Here is a 27,010-nt window from a genome sequence, read left to right on the forward strand (position 1 = left end):
TTTGGCGAGTCGTATTCCGGGGAAAATAAAATAGGATTAAGTACTTGTCCGAAACACTATGCGTGCTAGTAGATGTACAAAAATGGAAAGTAGTAGTAATCAAGAGAGCGGAGAAGAATGTAGGAACTCTTGTATATAAATAAATTAAGGAGTGATGATAATAATGCGTACTAGTGGGTTTACAAGTTTGTTAACACCATACTATGTATTCTCACAAACCCAATGTACCTTCTTGTATATAAATAAATAAATAAATAAATGTACAAGAATGTAACAACTCTTGTATATATCTCAAAATAATGTCCAAAGAGTGTGTGAGTGTTGAGCGCCATCTGTGAGTGTGGTGTGAAGGGACGGGGAAGAGGGCGGCGTTAGTGGTGTCGGGGCGGGAGTGTCCCGTCTGAGTGAGTGCCGCAGTCAGGTGTTGCAGGTGGCACCAGCTGGTCACGAGACGCGCGCCCACTCCCCTACGCCGCCACGCTCATCACACCTTATCTTTTCTCATGGCTTTCCGGAGTGGGTCGTCGGGGGACGGCGCTGACAGCTTCTTGGGAGACAAGGTGGGTGGTGAAGGGTGGCCGGGGCGGCGGTGTAAGGGGCTCATCGACCGTCTCCAGCCAGCCATTGTTGGTGATAACGCTTCACGACGCCAACCTCTTGTCATAAAACTTGAATAACATTACAAGTTTTCTTTTGCTGTTTGTGTACAACACATTGAATGAATGGGTGCGTCAGTTGCGTTATTCACCGTAATACTGAACTATCCGTTATGGAACATAAGGAAATATTTTTTTTATTGTACAAAATTTGATTGTGCATAAAGATGGGTCCAAAAGTAAACATTTAGATATTGTACTCACTCAAAGTGAGGTTTGTACACTCAAGACATGGATTGTGGGCGAAGATACACAACCTACAATCTGGTTTAGTGATGGGTAAAGGAATAGTCAGTGGACGTCTCTTCTTAAGTTGCTGTAAACCCATGGAACTGCCTACCCGCTGAGGCCATAAGTGTCAAGACTAGTATTACATTTCAACAAATTTAGCTGGAAAAATGGGTAGGGGTGGGACCTTCTGACAAGCTATTGGCTTCCTGTCCCCATTGAGGCCAGTTGAAAAATGTTGACCATCTGGGTAAATTCGAGTAAATGGCAAAGTTTCTTGATAATTCTGTCAATATCCCCCTCGACTAACCTTTGGGCAAGACTGCTTGCTCACAAGACATGTCCCTTAGTTTCATGTCACCAGTTCTTCTCGGTAATTATATAGTTCAAGCTAGTAGCATTTTCAGATATGTTTGCTAGAAAAGTTAATTTTGTATGGCTTATTTTTTTTTTCCTACAGGGTCCAACTGATGGGTCGTTGATGGCAGCTGTGCTGCCTTATGTGATTATGATAATACTTCTCCCTATTGGTAGTTTCTTCTTCTCAAAGTCAGTCATCTTTGAAGGTAAATAAAATTGTAGTTTGAAAATTATGAATTTTAAGGTAGTTTCATTCATTTTCTAGAACATGATTAATTTCAAGCTAAGAATAGAGCTGTTGAAGGCTGTTGAATGTAGTCTCTTCATTGTCTAATGCACCAAATACAAATTTAAAACCTCCTTGTTGCATTTAAAACCTGAATACATAATATTACACTAATGCTAAAAGTAAGCAAGTGTAGCAGTGAAGAATAGTAATTGATATTACTGAAGAGTTTTGTTATTTGGGAGTGGTAGAGGCAAATTTCTACCCCCTGGGGGTTTCCCAGGATGCAACCCCACAAGAAGCTGGATATAAATATATCACTGACTTTAACTGTTGTAGATATACTTCCTTATCCACTGGATATAAATAGGAGGTACTGTATCTCATATGGGCCAATAGTACTTTTGGAGTTTCCTTTGGTTTCATGTTCTTATTGATAAATTCATTCATATATTGATAATGATTTAATTAATTAATTCATTGTCAGGGGGACAGGAAGCCATAGTGTATTCATACATGTTAGGCTTGTATCGAGGGAGCTGCCTCCCTCCCCCTAGAGTCAAGAACGAACCCAACTGTACTAATGGGACCTTATGAACCCAACTATGCTACCAGGACCCTAAATTATTAGACTAAATGCATTATTCTTATTGTTTGTAATGTATTCAATCCATGTTTTTTTTTTAATTACACACAAATCTAGTTATTCAACATGAATAAATGTAAAAACAATAGTATAAACATAGATTCAGTATTGGAGTCTTTTGGGCTTATGCCTGTTTTGGCAAGATGATAGAGTTGGTGTCGACAGACCTGTCTGGCCTGCCTCCCAGCCATCTTGTGCAGCTTATGATACTAGTAAAAATCTTAGATATTTATTTCCACTTTTCCATATAATTTGCATTAAAATTACTAAGGAATTGTATTTTTCACAGGTGGTTGTGCATGCATTTCCTTAACCACACATTCAGGGGTTAATGACATTGCTTCATAATGTTGGTAGGTTTCAATAAAGCATTGGAGCTTAATGAATTTTAAGAATTATTTTAGGGACAATTATTATAGTAATAAAAAAATCAGTTGTGGACAATTTGCAGCTGGCAGTAGTATCAGATATATTGCATAACAAGAACTAATAGATGTTTTATTTTCAGATCTTTTGTCGTACAGTGAGACTACAGCCAGTGTTTATGGTGCCATTTGTTCTGTTATCATTTTGCATGTTCTTCTGGCACTTTTTATTCTCAAGGCCTTCAGAGAGTCCCCAGTGAAGGGCTCCAAGCAGGATTAATTTTGCAAGGTAATTAGCATGGAGGATTGTTTACTGCAGAACAATAAGTTATTTTCAGAAATGTGTGTTCTAGCATAGTAAAGTGCATGGTCCTGTGAAGAATCTTCTGTAGCTATTTTAAATGAATAAAAATTATGGAAAGAGTACAGTTAGTGCTTAAAATTGTGGTGTAATCTTGCATAGTTGAAACCTGTACTGGGTAAAAATTTATACCACTTGAATATTTTTAAATTGAAATACCGATTCACTGTTTGCATAACGGAGTTGTTAGACATTTTCTTAGCCCTTCATCAATATTGTCTTAGGCTCATGTAATTAATTTTATTTTTTAATTTTTATTTTGTCATAAACCTAGTATTTTTACTGGTTGTATTTTTAGGTGAAGTAGTCACTCGGTAAACTGTGTTTATAAATTCATATAAAATATTTTGGCCTTTTGCTGAAAAGACTCGGTTTTGGCTTGAGTTAAAGGTGCACGAATGAGTGGTGGATGTACAAGTTCTCGTCAAGGTCTACCACATCAATGCCTGTTTAATCTAATGTGCTCACCTGATTGCTTGCAGGATCAAACATTTTTCTAGTGTATCATGTCATAAATATAAATGACTTCTTCATAAACACTTTGATGTTATGGCTTTTATTGATATTAAAAGTATTGGAAGTATTAACAAACCTTTACACTCTAATTGGTGTACAAGTAACTGGTGAACAGTATGACCATTACTGTTAGTGTCCTGCCCTCTAGTTAGCAAGGCAAATCATTAATTTCTAACTATTTAGTATTCATTTGTTAGTGTTTTTACTAATGTTTACTTATTTAGCTTTAACAAATACTTGGGATGAAATTTGCCAAGTGCTTAGCCATGTAGGCTGTCACGATAGTTTCATACTCATTGAGTTTTGGCATAAATTAAAATCTATTCAGGGAATTTTAATTTTTGTACAGTACAGTATTATGTTGTGGTGGCGTGTGTGTTTGGAGATTCCCCAACTTAAAAAATTTTTGGTCTTGGCTTTGCATTTTAAAATGTTTCCATTTCTTTTGTGTGAGCCTTATACTTTGATAAATGCCTTTTTAGCTTTGGTAAATTAAACCTCATTTTCTTCATAGTATTCTATAACTACTTTCAGTGCAAAGTGATATCTTAAATATCAGTAAAGTAAACCATGTTCTAAAAATTTGTCTTTTGTTTCAGATTTTGTGTGTATATATATTTGTTAGGGTATTTAAGCTTTGAAATGATTTGTTCAGACGTCAGTTCAGCTTGTATAGATGCAGAAGTCAAACCAGTTGATTCAGAGTTACTTGAGTATTCATCAACAAGACCAAAGTCAGCAGGACATGATGCACAGGCAGGTTCAGCTGGGGCAGCCAGATATCAACTGGGTACCCCAACTTACCCTGAAGAGGAACACACAAATGTTACCATTGAAGAAATTGTTGTAAGTTTGACTTTTTATTTTTTTGTTTGAAATCTTGATTTGCAGTACTGTATTTACTCTAATTTTGATGATGCTTTAAAGATAGTTGAATTGTTTTTTGCTATTTCATAGGTCTTATATGGAACTGGGTATTTGTTTAAAGCAGAAATTATGTAAACTCTGGATTTCCAGAATTTGGGAGACGATTGTCTTGGTCTGAAGATTGTATTGACTACGAGAGAAGCTTCTTTTATGGGTGTCATCAACTATATTCTGCCAGCTAGTAAACGATTGGCATTGGAGAAGGTATGAAAGTATGGAGATTAAAACTTTTTTTTTTGTCTTGCTGCATAAAGTAGTATCCACTTTTGGTATGCATACTTAAATATAAAGTTTTATTAGGCTATTCTTCCACCAAGGCTCTGGCTGGATATTCAGAAAGGCTTCTTTGTGCTGTCCATAACTAGACAGGAATGGTTTAGAGAGTAAGGGGATTTAGGGGATACAAAGAGTAGGGGGGGATATAAATAAACATGATAAACTTTAATGGTGTGAATAAAAAAAATTGTGGACTGCTTCTAATGAGTTTTGTAGATATGTGAACAAATGAACAATAAGTTTAAAAAAGTGTCCTTTACATATGCATTGGGGACATAAAATGTACAAGTATAGTCTATATTTAAATTTAATGGCTGTTCATTTTTGCATGGTTCTGTCATGTATTTGGGAAGGCAATACCATGTACAGTACTCTATAATTTACACATTTTCTACCGGTAGAATTAAGGCATTCATCATTCTCCAATAAGTTTTTATTTATTTTCAATCAATTTAATGGGAAAAGATTGTTTTCATTGTGGTAAAATTATTTGAGATTCTCAAGGTTGCCTCTTGAACAGTTGACACACTGATTACAGGTATACTGTTGTGTAAAAGGGCAGAGTTTGTTGAAATAAATATAGCTTATTTGTTAAACATGGTAAAGGTTACATTTGTACAAATTTCTTATACTGTTTTGTCATCATGTTGGTGTACAATTTACTTGATATTAAAAAAGTAGGGTAACACAAATGACCAAGTTTTCTTACACCTGATGCCTCTCTTAACCTAGCAGTTAATAGGTACCTTTTGAGTTAATTGGTCTCATTGTGGGGTAGTTCAGTTGTTGGCCTTGTGGAGGAAGACGGGGGGTTGATAAACATAACTTCCTTTCTCCAACAATGGAAAACCATTGCCAGATTTTGTACAGTATTATGATGTCCACAGTAATGTTGGACATCCAGATACAGTAAATAACTTTTAATTCTTCTTGGTTATACTATATTTCCATGAACTCCCAAAATGCATTCCTGTATAGTATAATGTGTAAAGCAAGGACAATGCAATATAAGTTTGGCAGTTTTCTGGTAGGATCTTACTTTCCAGGCTGGATTGCTCACCCACTTTGCTGAACAAGTGTTGGATGAAGTAAGTGATGTGCTGATATGCTTAGGATGCAGGGCCAGTGTTCAGGCCTGTGGGGAAAGTTGATGGGCCTGGCTCATATACAGTACACCATTTTGGGATTATGGCTCTGCCTTTAAAAAAAAATATGGTTTAAGGGGACTTTATCTTTGGATTCTGTCATTGAGGATGAAATTTCAGGATCTGGTAGTAGTTATTCATTTAATTAATTGAAATTTAAACTTCACTCATTGAAATTAGCCCATAGAGCATGGGAAAATATTAAGTTATGAATGTAGCTGCTTAATATGGCTCTAATCATGTGTTTAATCATTTTTGTAGATGGACATAACTCTTAAGAGAAAGGGCTAGAGCCTTTGGAAAGCCATTTTGAGCATACCGTATTTCTAAAAAAAATTCTTGGGTTCCTTTTCATGTTGAGTTGGCATGATTTTCATTCACTTGCGTATGGTCTCTGCTTGCTTAGATAATGACGTTTCAACCTCCTTAATTTGAGGTGGAAATAAGCCACATCAACATAATAAATACCCTAGATCAAATGCATACCTTTAGAACTAGAATAACAGATAAGATCCAACTGTGAAAATACTGTACTAAAAATCTGATATTCACAGACTTTAAAGAACTTTTCAAATACAACTTGATCAGATTGCCTCATTGAACTAAAAAAAAATATAATTGATTTACTGGGACAGAAACGAAGAGGTTTAATTTTCAGTTTTGCTAGGTCGTCTTAGTAGATATAGGCAGAAATACAGCCCACACTTTCGTCATCTTTCACAAATGATACGTCTAAATCAGCATGAAAGTACCTCATTGGAAGACAAGGACAAAATTTATCTGATAAATCTTTCCAATGGGTAGCAGAAAGCATGTTAAATATTAATAAAGTTCAGTGGCTTAGTTTAGAATAAAGTTTCATTAAAATAAAGAGGGTAAGAGATGCTGGCTGATCTCTTCATATAATGGAGGGACCAAGTAAGATATATATAAATATTTAAAGTGCATTATATCAAATGTGGTATCGCTCATAAAAAGAGATCTTTCAAAACACGAAGGCCACACCCCCTGATGTTTAGGTGCTCTTGTTTGGAATGCTGTTCAGTGGTTGAATCTTCTCTAAGCAGGTGAGCTCTTTTAACCAGAATATATGCAGATAATTTACAGCCTGCTTATATTGATGGTCTTATATGGGAAATAGGTTTGCATATTCCAAACTTGCCCAAATAAAATTCTAACTGGAATGTAATACATGGTAAGAAGTGTAGAATAAACCCAGCCAAAACTTTGGTTGCCATTTGGAATAGGTTGATGCTCCAATGATGGAAACTGACAAGTTTCTGTAGAAGTTACTGAATCTGTTTGGTTGTAGTGAGGGCCTGTGGATTACTTACAAAATATCCTCACACTTATAATTGCCATTGCTTGTTGCAGCTGCTGCCTCAGGTAAGATCCTATGGAATCCTTGGACACCTGAGGTAACTGCATTTCTAGATCTTGTGTCAACATCAGTGGGGGGGGGTATGATCAGTTGAATCCAATTTGGATAGCAGCTCGCCTTTCGTGTAACCACTAGATCTGAGGTTGAATAAAATTTAGAAACCGCACATAAAAGTTCAGGATGATGACTTAAAGGAGATTATCATTGAGGGGGAATTGCAAAACACTTCTTGGGGGAAGTTAATTGGTGGTAATGACAATGTGAAATTTTTCCATGTTTCAAAGGTCATCACTGAACTTGTTCAATAATGTGCCAAGGGGAGGAGGGAGGAGGAATAAATAAAAGATGGATAGTGATGGAAACAAAACTTTAACAACTAAAGTAAAATTTATGAAGTGTCAGTCTTCCAGGAATCACATAAATCAGATACGCAAAAGGGCATTAAGTTCAGCTACCACGGAAATTGGATTGGAAAAAAACTATAAAAGAAAACTTGTTTACAAACTCAACAAATATCACCTGTCCTTTCATGCTTATTGTAAGGAGTAAAACCAGGACACAAGACTTGGTAGGATCCTTGAAAGATGAAACCAACTAAATTTATAATGCATGATGAAAAGCAAGACACCACTAAAGGAATACTTTACATGGGTTGATGCTTGTCTAAACTTTCTAGATGACAATACAACATCCTAACTCCAGCACTGATGTTTGAAGTAGGAGAAATGTATTAATTGATATCCCCATTACATACAAATAATCAGGAGCATAAATAAAAAAGCTCCAAGTGTGGTTGGAATTCAATCAACAATTGTAAAGAAACTGGCCAATGAATTGTCATCCACTGAAACTGCTTTTCCGAAAATATCTAGGCCAAGGTAAAGTCCCTCTAGATTATAACTATGCAAATGTTGTCCCCATCTTAAAGAAAGGCTGATAAAAGTTCAACAGGAAATTCTAAGGTAGGAAATCATTCATCATCTCGGTGCAAAAGCTTAAGCCAACATAACATGGTTTTGTAAAAAAAAGAAAATCCTGCCAAACCAATCTGCTCACATTTTTGGAAATTATTACCAGCTACTCAAGGGGCTTTCAGTAGATACAGTAAACTGTACTAGGGCTTCTCTAAAGCTTCAGATAAGGTACTATATGAAAGACTGACACAGATATTTCTAACTCTCATAGGGAATGAACGAGCAGGGTAGGAACAGGATTGGGAGCTACTGAATGGCCTTCTGGATTTTGGGGATTCCCCCCCCCCCTCCTCGGTAACACACTGATCCTATCACAACAGAATATTGGTAAAGGAAAAGACTATTCAGACATAATCTGAATAAAAAAGATAGCAAGGGCTAACCCAGTGGGAGCAGACAATAAATGGGATGTCAAAGGGCAAACAGCCTAAGGCCGAACTCCACACACAAAGGGTGAGGCTGAATGACAAACCCTAAAACAGGCAAAGCCCAGAAATTCCCATGCCTAGTACCTCACTATGGCCAGAAGATAAAGTAATGAACCCAGCCATGTCATAACTGAGTCTGTCTTTAGTCCTCCCATGCTTGCTAGGGGTTGCTCCCCTCATCTGCAGTTTGTGCATTTCACAGCGAGGGAGTTTGTATTGGCCATTTTGATGGCATTTCAGCACATTGCTTCAAGCAGAGCTGTTACTTGTTATATAATGAGGGAAAACAGTAAGAAATCACATGATCAAAAAGTGACTAATGTGTTTGAGGAACTTGACACAGATTCAGCATTAAAGAAACTAATGGAGAGCATTGTAACCACTTAAAGGAAGTAAACAGTGGTTTGATGTACAGTAATGGAATAACAAAAAGGCAGTGGGGGGGTAGACTAGTTATCACTGGCTGCTAAAAGAAACTACAGGGGCACTGTAATCTAATAACTAGGGGTCTAATACAAAACATTAAACTGGTATCCTCCTTTGTCTGGAAAAAGGCATAGTTGATGCTAAACCATACTTCATGAAATGGGACAGACGAGAAGCCCTGAGCTACAGAAATCTCAATAATATGAATTCCATGAAAGTACAGTACCATAGAAAATAATCGAGAAGTATTGTGAAGAGAATAAAAATTTGTAACAAACATCATGACTTAAGAAAATCAGTAGGAGCCATGAGGAGGATTTGAACCCCCCACACTTTGTACTGTACTCCCAAGCACACGCCCTAGACCACTACACCACGACATGATAAAAAGTAATGGAACCTGGGATTCAACTGAATCCTTTAGGGGCTCCTGAGGCCTCCACTGAAGTCCTATCAGAGGTTTCACACACTCGTCCCCATGCACTCTGTCTATGGTCTAGGAGTTCTACCTCCAACACTTCTCTTCAAATGCACAGGTGAAGCCTTTGAAGAGAAGTGTTGGAGGTAGAACTACTGGACCACAGCCAGAGTGCATGGGGGACATTGTGTGAAACCCCATAATTGGGCTTTGTTGGAAGTCCAAATTTGAGTTCAAATCCTTCTCATGGCTCCTACTGATTTTCTCGGTGATACATCACATTAATGTGATTTCATTGTGCCTGACTTTAGAACTTAAGTTCTATGAAAAGGTCACCTTGATATTGCAGGAGTGAGAGGACTGCCAAAATACACTTAATACAGTTCTTCACAAAGGTTTAGTGCACAAGACAGAGGCAAGCTGTTATAACTAGAATGGCATTAAGTGGGTAAGGGAGTACCGAATGAACAGGGTAACTGAGGGGTCAGTGAGAGAAGAGACGAGCAAGAAGTATCGCTCAACGCTTGGTTCTTGGATCATTGCCATTCTAAATCTGTTAATGGCCTACTGTGAGGGGCGAGTTCATGCATGTCAATATTGGCAGATGTGCAAAAGTTGTAAGGCGAGTACAAACTTGATGAAGGCAACTAGATGGTCTCGTGTTAGATTCCCGATCAGAACGAGATGTTGGGGCATGTTTCCTTGTACAGTACCTGATGCCTCTTTCACTGAGCAGTAAATAAATAACCAGGAGTCAGGTAACTATTGTAGGTTTAATCTTGAGAAAGGTCAGTTGTTGGCCTTAGAAACCTTGATAAATCTAATAGGCTTTCTGTCCCCAACAATGGGAAAACCAAATGCCTGCTAGATTTGAACTCAAGTGTAAGGTAATGAAAATGGGTAGGGGATAAAGACACTAGAAGGAAATTACGCTGCAAACGGTAAGCACCTATATGTATCAAAATGAAAGCCTTTGGAATAAACATAATACCAACACTTTTACCAGAAGAGCATATAAACAGCACTAGCAGCATGTAGTCGACATGTGGAAAGCACCTGTGTAAAAAGAGAAATTAAACTATCTGTATCCAGGGCTACAAAAGCCAATTTGACAGAATTGAAATAAGAATTATATAAGCACTAAGTCAACACTATTTTCTATATGAAAACAGTATTCAAAAAGCTAGATTCCCCCCCCCTCTTCTCTTAATGATAGTTAAGCTCCCATACTCTGTTGTGCATAAAATGTTGGACTCGGTGTATCAGTACTATAATAGTGCCAATCATTTTTTTTTTCCTAGGTGTGTAACCCGAAGACAGGAAAGAAGCGAGTTGGTATGTTGAATGTTTTCTTTCACAACATCCGCAATATATCTGTTATAGGTGAAGATAAGGAAGCTCGACAAAGACTGCTAAAGGTATGTTTGAGTATTCTTGTTTAAAGTATTCTGTTTAGTCTAATTATTAAGGTATTTTGTAAAAATCCCATTAGTATTGAAACTTTGAGTAGATTGCATCTAATGTTATTTTCTTTATCTGTGAACTTTGATCATTTAATACTCAAGCACTGTTCTTGAATTGGGTGTTCCTTTCCTCATTGGCTAAAGAATGATTTTTTCTGAGCATGGTCAACTTTCTTGCTTCCCTCAGATAGGGTCATGGGTCTACCCAGGTCACTGTTAGCAGTGACCAGGTTCTGGATAAAGTTGAGCATCACATCAACTTTTCAAATAGTTTTATCTAATAGTATAAGGGGATAAACGACTCCTAAGATCATTTGATGTTTCATGTTGCATAGTCAAATACTGTACTTTATTCATAACTGTGTACATTTTTAGTTGGATAAGTTTACGCAAATTTAGAGGGAGATTATATTTCAATCCACCACAGAGAAACTGCTCATTATGACACCAAAGAATATAACCACTCAACCATTCCCCTTCCCCTCCCCGGCCACCCCTCTCAACAAATGATCATTGCGACTACAAGCACGGTCGAAAACATTCACCGGAAATCTCTCTTCAGAGGTTGTTCAGTACCCTACAGGTTGGTCTTTCTCCCCACAAGTTGGGGTCACTGCCTTGGTTGTGTTTTTTAGGGACTTTGTCTCCCAAGTCCTGGCCAGGATGCTGGATTTATTTACAAACACTTCAGATTCAAGCATGATGTCTTGGTGATTTTTGTACTGAAATTGCTTTCCTCCTTATTTTTTACTTGTACAATACTGTACATCAATGAGTTATGTATAGCATATGTTTACATAACTTATTTTTCTGGAGAGCTCCTAAGTTGCTAGCTGCTCTCATGTTGCTTTCATGTTGCTAGCTGCTCTATATAGCACCACACCAATCAAATTGCATCAGGCCTTACAAATTATTAGGAGCCATCAGGAGACCAGAGGCCAAAACCATTTATCCATAAACTGCACCACACAATCAGGGATGTTTTAAAGTACCACAGGTCCCCAGTAACCAATAACCATCCTGGAAAGAATCATGGGTACCCTTTCCAGATGTGAGGAGGCTCACTACTAAGAAGAGAATCATGAAGTAGTACATGCAGCAGTAGCTCACAGCACTGCCATGCTGCTCATGCCTGTAGCATCCATTAATGATGACACAAATAAGTACAGCATCTACAAATATTTATAGATGGTACTGACATAGAAGATCCCGACAGTGATAAAGACTAAGTGCAGGGTTCAGATACAGTATGAGTGAGTGCATTGGTGGTGGTGGTGATCACAGCACGAGGCAGACCGTCACAGCACACAGCTGCAGTGTGGTGCATCATGCAATGGGACCTCATGTTTTTTTAGAAAATGAAAATGCTTAGTGGTTTGTAGCAGTGCAAAAACATGTAAATACTGTACTGTAATTATAAATAATATATGTAAACAGTGTAATAATAGGAAAACAGTATGTTTTATTGCCAAACTACCCCTTCTTACTTGTTGATGGAGATCAATGTCCCCGTGATTCATTCAAAGAATATGATATTGTATGTATTTTAATGACATGAATGTATTTTTGTGTATTGATGTTCTGCTATTTTTATTATAGAAATATATCAAATTATGCAGTATTGCATAAAATAACTGCACAAAAAAAAGTGAACAAAAAATTAGTTATACAGATAATTTGGTAAAAATATTCACGGCAATGCTCGCCGCGTGCTTGGTGTAGGTAGCCATCTCAGGGCATCTCGTCTATCTAAGTACTGTACACGAATTTGATGTCATCACGAGATTTCTGCTCTCTTCCAGTCATAGTAAACTATTTTTTTTCTCCAATTTTTTCTGTGATCAGAAAACTCATTTTAACAATATTAAAACAAAAAATAATTTTTCAATTTACTTTTTTCCTGTGCATCACCTGGTTATCATGTAAAATCGAGTTCACAGTGCCGGAAATTAAGTTTGGAGGAAGTAACAGAGTGGGCATTTTTTCCTCATTTTTACCTATACAGATGTGTTGAGGAAAATATATATAGTATTATTAATAGAAACATCAACTGAGAAAAATAGATTTCAGAACTACCCTTGTGAAATGTCTCATTCAAATAAGTAAAAAAAAAAAAAGGGTACTCCACAAACTTAATGCAATTTATGTAAGTATATTGACCAGTTAAAAGTAGGATTATAGTGTTCCTATCTTCTCAGGATGCATACCATGAAGATAATAGAGGTAAACAACTTCTGATGAAGAAGCTTGTTCCCCCTCACTTGGTGGACTTGGGAGAGCATGCCAATCAGGTAGATGATGATGTCTTGCTTGGCAGGGTACAGCTAAAACCTCTCTCTAAAGGCTGCAGTATTTCGAAAGACAAGCAGGACACTCCGCCTCCACCCGCCAGAATTCCACGACCAGCAAAATGGGTTGTCATTGATACTATTGGTGATGCAGTTTAAGAAAGCAGTAAGTATTTTGTTCTCACTTGGAATGGTAGCAGTGAATGTGATCCTCAGTCCCACAGTAGGCCATAACCTCCCTGCACCCTCCTTAACCACTTAAAATATATATTTTATACTGTAGTACTGAATGTCATTCTTGGAGAGAATTAAACTTGTTACTCTTTTCGATTCCTTTAGCCAAAGGCAATGCTGGTCATCTGGCCCATCCAGTTATTGGCCAGACACAAACATGAATTTTAATGACCAATTGTTGTGCACATCATCCATTGCACCACACCAAGGTTAAGTGTATCCATCCAAATCAGTTGCATTTTATAAAACATGAAGGCTCTTTTGAAAGCTCAATCACTTCATATAATTTGTACATAATGTACATACATATTACTCACTTTTGTTGGGTGGGAAGGAATCATTTCGGAGAAAATATAAGGTAGTGAATTACTCCTTTTGTAGCCAGATTCTCAGATGCTCCAGTAGCCAGTTGTTATATAGTCCACACAGGATTCTTAGGCTCTCATGAATGTTATTCCCATCATGATTGGTGTCACACATTTAAGGAAGGGAGACTGTGGCAAGTCTTATACAAGTCACCACAATGAACCCCATCTTACTGTAATACAAAGCAAAAATTAAAAGTTCCAGAATAGCCAATTGACTGCAAACTGTGAGAAAATCAGTAGAAGCCATGAGGATGACTCGAACCTGCATACGGGTACTCCAAAGCACACACCTTGGGCCACTGAACCACAATTTGCTAAAAGTAATGTAACCTGGGATTCAACTGAATCCTCTAGGGGCCTGAGGCTTCCACTGAAACCTAGTCAGGGATTCATACGTTATCCACATATAATCGTACACTTTTAGCACATCATGATTCAGTGGGTTAAGGCATGTGCTTGAGAGTACCCAGTGTGCAAGTTCAAATTCTTCTCCTGGCTTCTGATTTTCTCATAGTTAGCAATGTCAGATGGCTAATTTGGCACTTTTAATTTTTGCTCTGTGTTTCAGCAAGCTGGGACTCATCATGGTGACTTGAATAAATAAGGCTTGCCACTGCCTCCCTTTCCTAAATATGTGACGAGACCACTTACAAAAACACTAGTCATGCTTATCTTATATAATCTTGCAGTAACTCAGTGGGTCAGGGGTCCCTGAGGGCTGGTCTCTGACCAGGCATCCTGTGATGGGGATAAGTCAAGAGAGCCTGGTGGGTCATAAGAATCCTGTGTGGACCATATTGTAAAATTATTATTAGCCAGTAGAAACTTGCTACTGGAGCGACTGAGAGTCTGGCACTATACTCAATGCTTTGTTTCCCCCAAATTGATTCTTTACCACCCCACAAAAGTGGGTAGTGATAATGTTAATGTGATTTTTGTGTGTGCTGCAAACTATGTTAGTAAAGCAAAGATACACTGACCCAGTCACTACAACAAGGGACTTTTATACAGTGGGACATTGAGGGACTTTTTATACTGTGATGCTTGCATTTTAGAATTAATACAAGATTTGTCTTGAACAGTATACTGGATATTCTCTAAGCGTTAAAACTTTATTTGCATACATAAATTATGCTGATGAATTCAGTAACAATCCGTTTGTGTATTATGCTTGCACATAATAGCAGGAGTGCCTTGGATATCACAGTATGGTATATTACTACAGGTACTTGAAATTACCAACTTGAATAAAATTCATCTTTCAATAAACACCTTAATATTTCTTACGTATCTCTTACTTTACCCACTTACTAGTTTTATAACAAAAACATGGAGAGACAATAGAATCATTTGTATAATTTCTTTATTGCTATTTTTCTCTTTAGCTCTCTTTCATCCATACTGAAAACGTCATCGCAATGGGCATGGAGGGCTTGAATATTGGTCGTAGTGGAACCTTAGCTTGGCTCAGTGCTGCAACTTCAACTGTGATATTCCTCTTTGATATGGCTAAAATGGGACCTTCAGAGGCTTTTCAAGAAGGCTTGGGAGATATTATTGAGGATAGCACCATCTTGAAAGTTGTCCACGATTGCCGAGCAATTGAAGACATGCTCCACCACCAGTTCAGCATTAATTTTAATAATGTGTTTGATACTCAGGTCAGTTATATGGTATAAAAAAATGAATTACTGTACTCAAATGTGCATATATTCCTCGCTTCTTAAAAGAATTGATATATCTTTTCCGATTTTATTCCTCATATATTTCTCACCATTAACATACCTGGGGGAGTGATACTGTATGTTTAACCACTGCCACAGATTAGGATGATTTAAACATTTGTTTTTTACTTTAATCTTGTAAGTTATACTATTGTACGGGTTATATGTTTTTAGAGTGAAATCTGGAATTGAGCAAAAGGTTTCTTTCAGGCTGCTGAAGTGTACATATACATGTTGAACCACCGTGGATCTGTACCGTGCTTTGTGTCAGGCTTGCCTTCCCTTCTGGTCCGTTACTTGGGTCTATCACCTCACCATCTCTTCTTTTCTCACGTCCGTCAGGAATGTGCTCAGGTTAGTTGATGTTTATAAGTATTAAATACAAATTAGTTAATATATTACCAAATTGTTCTTTTTATGTTGATTTCTTTTGCCTGAACATAAAGTTGTATATCATTTGTTGTGAAAAATGTTATATTTTGGATAAACATTCACTTGAAGACCCCTAAATTGAGAAGGTAGTCTGTTACTTGTTTGCCAAATATAAAGCATCTGCCCATAATAACCATTTTGGTAAACTTCTTTATTCTGATGATTGGGGGGGGGGATGTTCATGTCTGCTGTCATAATATATTGGTGGTTCTCCATCAGTCTCAATAAACACACTGCCTATTTCAAGATAAAAATAAAAAAAAATCCATAAATTTTATTAATGGTTTGGATATATGTGCATAGATAATTGTCTGAAGATTTAAAAAAAAGTAAAAGTGGTCTTTTCTAGGTCCATTCCTGTTTAATTTTGTGTCAATTTTATTGTCAAATACTTTCCAGACTTCAGGGCAGGTGATTGGTTTCTATCAAAATTCTCATCAGACACACATTTGAGTTTAACATATAAATAGCAGTGTTAAGAGCTAATACTTTTTATATTTACTTTTTATTTTGAGCTGCATTATCAACATATCTCATGTTCTGATTGATGATAAAGAGCAGACATTAGTCTAGTATTATATTCAACGTTACAATTAAAAATGTGTTGGAAGCATATGGATATCATACAAGTGCAATAAAGTTGGGCAAACTTCTGGAAAGCAGATGCGAGAGTGCTGGCAGTGGCGGGAGCCCCACTCGATAAGGTGGTCACCTGAACATTGGAGGTAGGCACAACAGAGCCTGGTCATCAGGTATAAGTCGCAGTACCCAAGGGCAGTGCCTTTTGGTGATGAGAGGAACCTGAACATATGGTTAAGTGGGGGCATGAAAGCATCAAAGAGGGTATTAAAGATACCCTACCAAGGAAATACACCTGGGGGGCAAAATGAACCAAAAAGGGGAGAACAGACTTGAATGGTCAGAAAACCTCGATACAGACCATGGAAGTACTCACCTAGTTGTGCTTGCCTGGGTTGAGCTTTGGCTTTTTGGTCCTTCCTCTCAACTGTCAATCAACTGGTGTACAGATTCCTGAGCCTATTGGGCTCGATCATATCTACGTTTGAAACTGTGTATGGAGTCTGCCTCCACCACATCACTGCCTAATGCATTCCATTTCTTTACTACCCTGACACTGAAAAAATACTTTAAAATGTCTCTGTGGCTCCTGTAGATACTCAATTTCCACCTGTTCCCTTGTTCATGTTCCATCCATGCTAAATAGTTTGTTTTTGTCCACCCAGTTAATTCCGCTGAGAATTTTGTAGGTGGTGATCATGTCTACCCCCCTAGCTCTTCTGTCTTCCAAAAACGTGAAGTTTAGTTCCCTTAGCCCGTTCCTGTAGAAGTGGAACGGAAACAAGGCATGCAGCCGAGGCATTATATACATGTACAATCACCATTTTGATAAAAAATGTAAAATAATTATAAAGTATTTTGTTCTCACCAAGCTAATGAGATATTTAATAACAATATGATGTGGGAAAGCATAGAATAACTGTGGCTTGGAAACATTTCCACATCTGTTTTGGCAGTTTTGTGTGTGCATGTTTTGAATTGAAAGAAATTCCACTGTTGAAAGTGGAAAATTTGGTAGTGCCCACCTATCAGTTACTCTGGCAGGAGTAAGATACAGCTCTTTATACCTAGCCCTCCAACCTGCTGCCCTAATTACCTCTCTCTTAACATTAATGTTTTTATCATCTGCATGTGCGTAATGCTTTTGGCAAGATATATAGCACATAAATATTACCTTAATTTACCCCATCATTATCATCACTAGGATGATGAGTCAGTATGGATGGAACGTCCTCTCCCGACTCATCTGTGTGATGGACTGGCCCGGAATGTTATGTACCTTCGGGAGCTACGGTTAGAGCTGCTCGACCTCATACTTGTTGACCTGGCTCAAGTCACAAATTTGTATCTAGGCGCTATACGTGACAAAGATTCCACTGCTGCAAAGTCTGTAAGTTACAATGTAGTTATTTAGCCAACATTCTAATTCCTTAAGTAAAACAATAATGTCAGAAGTAATTTATTTGTAATCAATATTGAATGCAAAAAGAACTTAATGCCATAAAAACAAAGGTTATATGTAGTAGCAAGGTAGAGTTTGTAGAGCAATGGACGTTAACGTGTACAGAACTAGTCGCTACTTTATAGAGGTCTATTTTAGCCAAATATCCTCAGTCAACTAATTGTAGGTAGTAAATGTGGGTGTTTGTAGCTTTCCCACTGCTACCAACTAGAAAGGTGGAGGGGGTGCAGGGTGCATGATAAACATATCAAATTAGGAAATTAGTTCCTCACCACATATGTAAGTAGCTTAGCTTAAAGACTGTACTTGTTGTTGTTCTTGAACCCATTGTTGATATAAGAACATACACTAAACTGTGTAACTAGCTTATCAAGATTGTACCTTAACTAAATGAATTTTTGGGGCTCAGTCCCTGAGCCCATCATGTGCCTCTGTAACCTTTTCCTCATCCATGCACAGGATGGGTATAGGGTACATAATAAATGAACTAAACTAACTCTAGTGTAAGATAAATATCTATAAGAGTGGATGACATCTTCAGGGTTGTAGTTATCCGTATGAAAGTGTGAATAATTATCTTGGGTACATGTTATTATAGGTCACAAAACTTCAAAGAATGGGTCACAAAGTTATGACACTTACTGAGCATAATTAAAGACTTCATAATGATTGCAAATGTATACACCAGCAATGGAATAAAGCATGTTTTGTATTCTATATAAATATAGATTGAGAGACCTGTAGTCACTTTAATCATTCCCAGTAATCAAGATGGCTTATTTAATGGATTCTAGCTGTAAAGGATTTACCCAGAGAACATTTTGAACATTGACGGTGTCTTCAATCTTTTTCCCAACAAATATAAGAAATATTGCTGATATGAAAGTGGATGTGTTTAACAAATTAAATGTTTCTCCTGATGATCTCCAGTCGGGTTGTAATTTACCTGAGGGCCACTATCACTAGTGGCCTTGACAAGGACAGGAAGCCAGTGTCTTGTCAAAGGTTCCCCCCCCCCCATTTATTTGTCTTGATGATCTTTTCCAGTTGGACTACAAAATTTAAGTTTTTCTACATTTATGGAGTGCTTGATATTTTGAGCTACACACATTAATAACTGGATGGATGCCCACTACTATCATTTGGATATTTATGATAATAGTACTTAATAGTTAGATGGGATTATGTTATGTTTTTTTTTTATTATTACTGCCTTGAATCTTTGAACATGTGTAATAGCCCAGTTAAATTCTCATCTGTTCATTAATGTGTTGAAAATATTAAAATTAATTTTCAGCATTTGATGTTAATCAAAGTTTAAATACAAATAATCAGAGTTTTTATTCTTTCTGAAGGGGCCTCGGTGGCCTCTGTACTGAGACAGCTCCACACCTCCAAGTCACATCAGCCCTTACTAGTCCTTTAATAGCCTACCAGAGGTTAAAACATGGGCCCCTTACAAAGGAACAGGGGATTCATGATCACCCTCACCGAAGAAACAAACCTCAAAAAGGCAGCAAATCAAAACAAACAACTGCAAGGTACACATTGTGGAAAACATTTTGGCAAAAGATCTATCTAATAGTTGGGTCATACCCTCCCCTACTCCATAGTACCAGCTGGCAATTGCCAGGAGCTACTAGCTTCCCATGTCAACAATCATCATTCCTTTGCCTGATGTCACACTTCATTTCTTCAGGAGTCTCCAGCTCTTCAGGTCACAGATATTCTGAATAAGTGTACTAGAATAAGTGTTGAACTCTATTCTGTGGGAGCCCATTTTCTTGTGTATCGTTTAAATTGTTAATACCTGTGCTGTATTTGCTTCACCTGCACGTCTTACAAGCCTCACTTGGTGTGTGGACTTTGAAAACTGTTCACCTCGCAGTGCATGTGTTTAGAGCAGCCCTTCTCGAGGTGTTCATTTGGTGTTGCCCCTTCCTAGACAAGGCTGCTTCCCTAGTGGGATGGAATGTTTGTCCCATTGAGGCTTTGAGGTTGGGTGCATTCTGGGTTTATTGATTAAGGGGTAAACTAGGGTTTGCATACACAAAGAAATCACAATAACGTGATATATCAAATGAACAAGTCCACAAGGGCCTTGAGGAGAGTTCGAACCTATGCACGGGATGTTCCCAGATGCACCTTAGTCAACTGTACCACCACATGGTAAAGATTTGCAACCTGGAATGCTACTGCCCTTGTTAGGATCCCGAAGCTTCTCTGAAGCACAATTGGGGTTTCACACAATTCCCCCATGCATTCGAGCTGTCAACCAAATGTTTTACTTCTACTTCAGTACGCACACAGCTCTGGTGCAGCCTGGATGTGTTGGCTTCAGTGCTGAGTGCTTACCTATCAGTGTTGCTGCCTTGTTACCTGCAGTTCCAGCTTCAGTGACTTTGCCCCAGTTGCTCACTCCACTCTTTTGGGAGGCCATGGCGGACTTTATTCTAGTCCTGTCTCACGTGTTAGGCATACTGTACTTGCCCAGGCTGTAGATTCAACTTTGATCTCTTACACTTTTGTCCATCTTCCCCCTTTCATTCCTCCTCCTTCCTGAAGAGGTTGTCTCTGTTGATGTTGGTTGCTGCTACTGCATCCCAGCCAATCAGTTGTATTCTTTTGCAGAGAGGTTGTCCCCCTTTGCTTGGAGGCAGCTCTTCTGGGGTAGGGTATTGCTTGTTGTTGGTTGGGATAGGCTACCATTAGAGCCAAATTCTTGGGCCATTGCATTTCCTTTGACTTTTGCCTCGTCTAGTCAGTGTTGTTATTGGGCAATGTTGAAGGGTGCTTCCACTCGGCAGGTGTTCGTCTGTGGCCTTAAATCGGGTTTCTCATCCTAATCTCTCTTCTGTGAGGGTGTGAGTGTTACTCTCCTCCCTGATAAGTTCTGGTTTTCTTCTTCTCCATGGCTGATTAACTTCAGCGAGCCACCATTCAGCCCCTCCCCTACTACCAGGTGTGTCGGTCTGTTGTCCTAGATTCTAGATTGAAGAATGTCAGTGTGGGGAGCCAGACAGCTGTTATTAAGAGGGGTTTGAACCGACTACTAGGCGGCGGATTGTTTGTAGAGTCATTTCCACTTCATTTCTTTGCAGTTTTGCTTTGCCTACTTTAGGGATGATTTTTTTTTTAAGTTGATAGTTCCTGTATTCCTTGCACCTCTCTCTCTCTCTCTTGAGGGGGAACCAGGTTTTGGCTCTGGCTTCCAATAGGCTATTTAGGACTCCTAGGGTTGATCTGATTCATTTGTGGAGCTATCTGTGTGTGGCAAGTTTCAGAGAGCCACCGAGACTCATCCAGAAAGAGGCATTTCACAAATTCTGCCCTGGATTTTTATAATTATAATTTGTATTTTTGCTTTACAGCTTGAGCCTCATGTTGTTCCAGCAGAAGTTCAGAGGCTCGCCCGCCGCTCTGTCATCAACCATGTTGGTGTGTATGACCCATACATTACATACTCCAGAGATGCATTAAAAATAGCTCCACAAAGAAAGTAACAGAGATACATTTTACTTCGTGGTTGAATTTTTTTTAATCTTTGCACACTCCTAAGATAGTCAATATTCATAGCGGTGTCTGAAGTTCTTAACATGTGCTTCAAGTTTTTTTTAGTGGATTTTCATCACGACTGTTTAGTTAATGTTGATGTGTGGCCACTCTCAAGGATGGAGAGCTCTCAACTGGATACATGTGTTAGTGCATCTCAAGTTCTATTAGTAAAGTGGGAATTTTAGTCATTTTTAAGACTGTGAATTTGTCTGATATTCAAAAAAAATTCCACAGGAATAAACAAGAACATGATTTACTTTTGTTAATTTACATTTTTGAAAGATTTGAAATCTATATCTACAATAGAGAATTTCTGTGTCTTTTTTTGTGTCTCAGTCATACACTGGAGGCCAGATGCATGTGGCTAGCCTTCCCAACTCTCACACATGAAGCAAGAGGGGAATGGGAGTGTCATAGGTCAGTTAGGGTCGGCACCAGTGCCACACTTTTAAGAAACACTGGCATCTAACAATCTTACTCCCCCCCCTCCATGTGATTTTCATGAAGTCAAGTTTTAAATATTGGTTGTGTTGTCGATACGAGTATTTAGCAGTTTAAGTTTTTCGTTGCATAATTTTTCTGAGTGGAACGAGAAGGGAGGAGAGGGAAGGAGAATGGTTCAAAGGGGGGAAGGAGAAGGGAGATGTTGGGAGAGAAAGAGAGTAACGATGAGGACCATCATACATATACGGACTTGTAATTAGAAAGTAGAAATCGGGACAAACCGAGAAAGGTTTTTGTACTGATATTGCAAAGAAAACTTAACTGAACTTTCCTAGGCCTAATACATGCTATCTGAGGCCTAATATAATGCATATATATGCTATACTAGGCCTAGGAATATTTAAGTTTGGTTTTTAGTTTTTTCAAGACTATAAAGTGACTAGCAGTACCAAATTCTATTTAATTGTCCATTACGTCTATGTACAGAATGTACGATGGTACACAGTTACAAAATGTATCATCTAAACAGGAGGGTTGCTGACCAAGGCTGGAACACAGAGCATTGGGTCTAGTGTAACATTGCTAGGTGACAAGCAATGTTGCACAAAAGGGTTGCCTTTTGTGAAGCCCTTCACCAAGTTGGTAGATATGAAATGTTCTGCCCCTAGTCCATAGATTTTAGCACTTCTTCAAATATTGACTTGCAAAATGTGTGTGTTCACATGAGATTTATGTTTTGGGTGACATGTTTTGGTTTGGTTTGGGAGCTGGTTGGCCGAGTGGACAGCACGCTGGACTTGTGATCCTGTGGTCCCGGGTTCAATCCCGGGTGCCGGCGAGAAACAATGGGCAGAGTTTCTTTCACCCTATGCCCCTGTTACCTAGCAGTAAAATAGGTACCTGGGTGTTAGTCAGCTGTCATGGGCTTTTTCCTGGGGATGGAGGCCTGGTCGAGGACCGGGCCGCGGGGACACTAAAGCCCCGAAATCATCTCAAGATAAGATGATGATAGTGTTGGAAGTAGTGTATAGTAAAGATAGGTAGTGTTGAGGGATAGACAGAGATGGGTAGGGTGTAAAGATGTATAAAGTGATGACTGTATTGAAGATAGTTATGGTGGTGGAGGGGATTTGGAAGGGTGTGTGGGGGGAGAGACCTGGGCGCCAGATCAATTCCAGCACCTCTGGGTACTCCATCTAATTTCTTATAAGAAGAACATGTACTCTTTCCATAGATACCATGAAAACCATTCAAACTTTAAGATATAATGGAAAGAAAAACATTTATTGAATCATTCATATTTATTCAGTATGAATGATTCATATAAAAAATGGGTCTAGTAACTCAATATCAGGCCATTCATATTCCAAGTGTATAGAAAACCATTGTAAATTAAAAAAAAATAAGCATGCTAAGGAAGTTTGAATGTCTTAGAATAAATTGCAAGGCAAATATATATTTGGCTCCCCTTGTATGTTGATTTGGGTCATTTTCTTTATCTATGGTTTATTATTTATTACACATTAAAAAGGAAAGCTCTTTTCATATTTACTTTTAATAATAAATAAATAAATAAATGTTTATTCAGGTAAGGTACATACAAGAGATTTTACAAAAATTGATTGATTTATAGATAGAGCTAGTACATACAATGTCTAAAGCCACTATTACGCAAAGCGTTTCAGCCAGGAATCATTTTAATCATTAAATGATAGATAATTGTGATTTGTGGTATCCATATGCAGGCGATGAGTCACAATAACATGGCTGAAGAATGTTGACCAGACCACACACTAGAAGGTGAAGCATATATATTTATATGTGCTTGGTAATTTATATATAATTTAGAAATGCTTTTCTAGACGTGGACTCTGGTAACTTATCACATTGTAGGACATATTTGGCAGTCCCCTCTCACAGTCAAAGGATTGAAAGGTATGCTACTTAAAGCTCAGAAACTTGGTACAGTACTGCCATACAAGTTAATATGGAAAGATGGATAGACATATGAGGGGGCCTGATAGCTGAGTGGACAGTGCTCTGGACTCATAATCCTAGGGTCCGGGTTAGAACCCCCAGTGATTGCAGAAACAAAATGAGCAGTTTCATCCTGATGCCCTCGACAGTTGAGAGGTGGGCCGAAAGAGCAGAGCTCATCCCCGCAAGCACAACTAAGTGAATACATAAATGGGCAGGTGGAAGTAAGGAAATGACATTCCTTTGAAGATGACTTGATTCCAAAACTCATGAGATCTGACATTGGACCATTATGTAGATGAATATTACAGTACAGAAGAAGATAAGCCTTCTTGAGGTTATTTTGAGATGATTTTGGGGCTAAGTATCCCTGTGGCCTGGTCCTTGACCAGGCCTCCTTTTTGTTACCACCAGGAAGCAGCCTGTAGCAGCAGCCTAACTCCCAGGTACCTATATACTACTAGGTGAATAGGTGCATCAGGGTGAAAAACTCTGCACATTCGTTTCCACCTCCACCGGGGATTGAACCCAGAACCTCAGGACTACAAAGTGCTGTCCACTCAGCTATCAAGTCCTAGCTATGTAAAGTTCAGGAACATATTTTATATAAACCACTAACAAAAAATAATAATTATCACTGGAAAAACCGATACAGTAGATCCTTATTGACAAAAAGTTTCCATTTTGTAATCTATGAATACTTCCGACATATTCAAAGAATGTGAAAATGAAGGAGAAATTAGAGAATACTGTAGTAATTTGCTAAGTTATATACTGTACTTTCCATAGTTACTGGATGTCAAATATTTGGGCCAAGTACAGTACTGTATGTACAGTAGATGCATTGGAAATAAGTCATAATTATGTAAATAAAACTATGGTCTGAGATGTGTTACATGACAGGGCAGGTTTCTGTGCTTGCAAGGTTAACATATGTTATTTTGACTAAGTATTATTTCTAATAAAAAAAATATCAGTATTCAGTTGACTAGAATAATGAGTTTTTTTTGTTTTATCATGTAACATCATCTTGTGTAGCCTAAACCACACACCAGATGGAGACGACGACGTTTTGGTTCCTCCTCGACCACTATCACGTCGATGGTCCAGGACGGACCAAAACGTCGCCGACTCACCATCTTCTGGCCTGTGGTTGGGTCATCATATCTTCAGCCATGTTATTACTCATCGTCTGCATTATCTTGTGAAGCTATAAAAGGTAAATGATAATTCTCCATACTTAATGAAATGCACTACTGTACCCTTCATCATCAGTGAAGATAAAACATGTGTAATGATGATATAAATAATAATTGTACCTTACCAACAAAGATCTTACTTTACAGCTGGATCAAATCTTGGTAATTTTTCTCTCCTCCTCCCTCCTCTTCCTCTCAGAAGTTTACTCTTCCATGTAAGGTCAGTTTTATGTGGTCAGTTTAAAGATGTTGCAGATTTTCTGGTGCAAAATATTTGATCTTTTGTATTTGATTGATAAGTACAGTAATGCTGTGTACTTAAGTTAATAAATAAAGTTGTTTATGTAGTATGTTGATAATGCCAAGTACAAACCACATTACATCATTTTGAGACATTGTATAAAAGTTGAAGAAAGGCAGTATAAGCTCCTGTAAAAGGTATATTACAGTACATATCATTTTGATCAAGTGCCTATCTTTGGCAGCCAATTACACATTTTTATAACATGCCTTCCTGTGTACTGATGATCAAACAACGCATCAGAAGATGAGGAAAAGACAACATTAAGGTCCATCCTGGACCGTTATCAAGTTGTATGTCACATAAGACTTTGATAATGGTCCAAGATGGACTGAAACGTCATCGTTTCTTTATCTTCTTATATGTGGTTAGGTCATCATATCTTCAACCACATTATTGTGACTTATCGTCTCCTCTGTACTGCTTTCTTCAGCGCCCTCAAAATATTCATAATATTAGTGTGACCTTACTGGAACAGATCACTGTGGACCGGAACCCATGGTGGGCCGGAAAGAATTTGTTAACAGGACAAACACTTTTTGTCCATATTTCATATTTTTCAAATTTTTTGCTATTCTGTTGTCTTAGTATAGTATTTCTTTACTTTAATGATTAATAAAAATTGTGTAATGGAGTTACTGACTTTTTTGTTTTGGGTGTAACCCTAATTGTGACCAGATGTGACTAGATATGTCCTGGTCAGGTTCCCCCCCCCACCCTTGGTAATACTGCAGCAGTGTTTCTCATGATCTGATTTTTAACCATATTTTTGTTGTTTGATTTGCTGGTTAAAAAGATGTCTACCAATAATAGTAGTCAGAATATAGCAAAAGGGGAAGAACTATTAAAATAACATTGAATGTAATAAAATGCCTCTTTCTGGCGTGGTCCCCCTCAGTAGCTTCATAAGGTAGCTAGCTGCCTGATTAGCGTAAAGCCTAGAGTGCCCAACCAGGCCCTAGTGAGTCATGAGTGCAGAGTGCATACCAATGACCAGAAGCTAGTTGCAGATAGGCTGGAAGCCCATACCAGCCAGTCATTGAGGTAGGCTAAAATGCAGGAGAAAGGAGAACCATGACCTGCATCAAGCTTGAAAAGCTTGGCACCTGATTTAAAGCAAATGAAAGAACCTTGGAGTGGTAACAAAAAATCCCACAAGAACTCTAGCCAGTGTTTGAACCTTGGAGGAAGAGGAATGCAAAAATGATCCCAGAAGGGCTATGGTCACAACTAGGGTGATGACCCAGGAAGCAAGGTGGACCAGACAGAGAGGCATGCAGAAGGGAGAGTAGGGAAGTAGTTGCACAGACCCAAGAGAACGTGAACCCGCTGAAGACCCTACTGTCTGTTCTTTAAAGGAACAGAGCCCTGCACCTTGCTGTCCCTCTGTCATGGGCCACCTCTTAGAATGTACTGATATTTTTGGCTGATCAAAAATCTTGTCTTCTCAATGTACCTTTTGAGTCTTTGACATCTTGGTTAGTACAGTACAGTACTAGTACTATTTTGTGCCATAGACATTGCTAAATAGTCTTTCACGTTTTATGCCTTTGGATAATTAATATTTTTTATCAAATTGGCTTGCATAAAATTAAACTTGATACATAGGATAAAAACCCACACTTATGTATTTTTTAAATGTATGTAAAGA

The 27,010-nt window shown here is 38.2% G+C and overlaps 1 protein-coding gene across 1 annotated transcript; it reads left to right on the top strand.

Annotated features, from left to right (window-relative positions):
* The first annotated feature begins 592 nt into the window (after positions 1-592).
* Positions 593-25,993, top strand: LOC123759405 (piRNA biogenesis protein EXD1). Its single transcript, XM_045744413.2, is given in 12 exon segments — positions 593-726; positions 1,345-1,450; positions 2,625-2,770; positions 3,958-4,204; positions 4,376-4,489; positions 10,635-10,751; positions 12,995-13,237; positions 13,239-13,250; positions 15,072-15,347; positions 15,621-15,764; positions 17,626-17,811; positions 21,255-25,993. Coding segments are annotated over 9 exon segments (1,428 nt in total). The 5' UTR covers positions 593-726; positions 1,345-1,450; positions 2,625-2,770; positions 3,958-4,000; the 3' UTR covers positions 21,387-25,993.
* The last annotated feature ends 1,017 nt before the right edge of the window (positions 25,994-27,010 follow it).

This window comes from Procambarus clarkii, chromosome 32 (genome assembly GCF_040958095.1).
Source record: "Procambarus clarkii isolate CNS0578487 chromosome 32, FALCON_Pclarkii_2.0, whole genome shotgun sequence".
Lineage (NCBI taxonomy): Eukaryota > Metazoa > Arthropoda > Malacostraca > Decapoda > Cambaridae > Procambarus > Procambarus clarkii.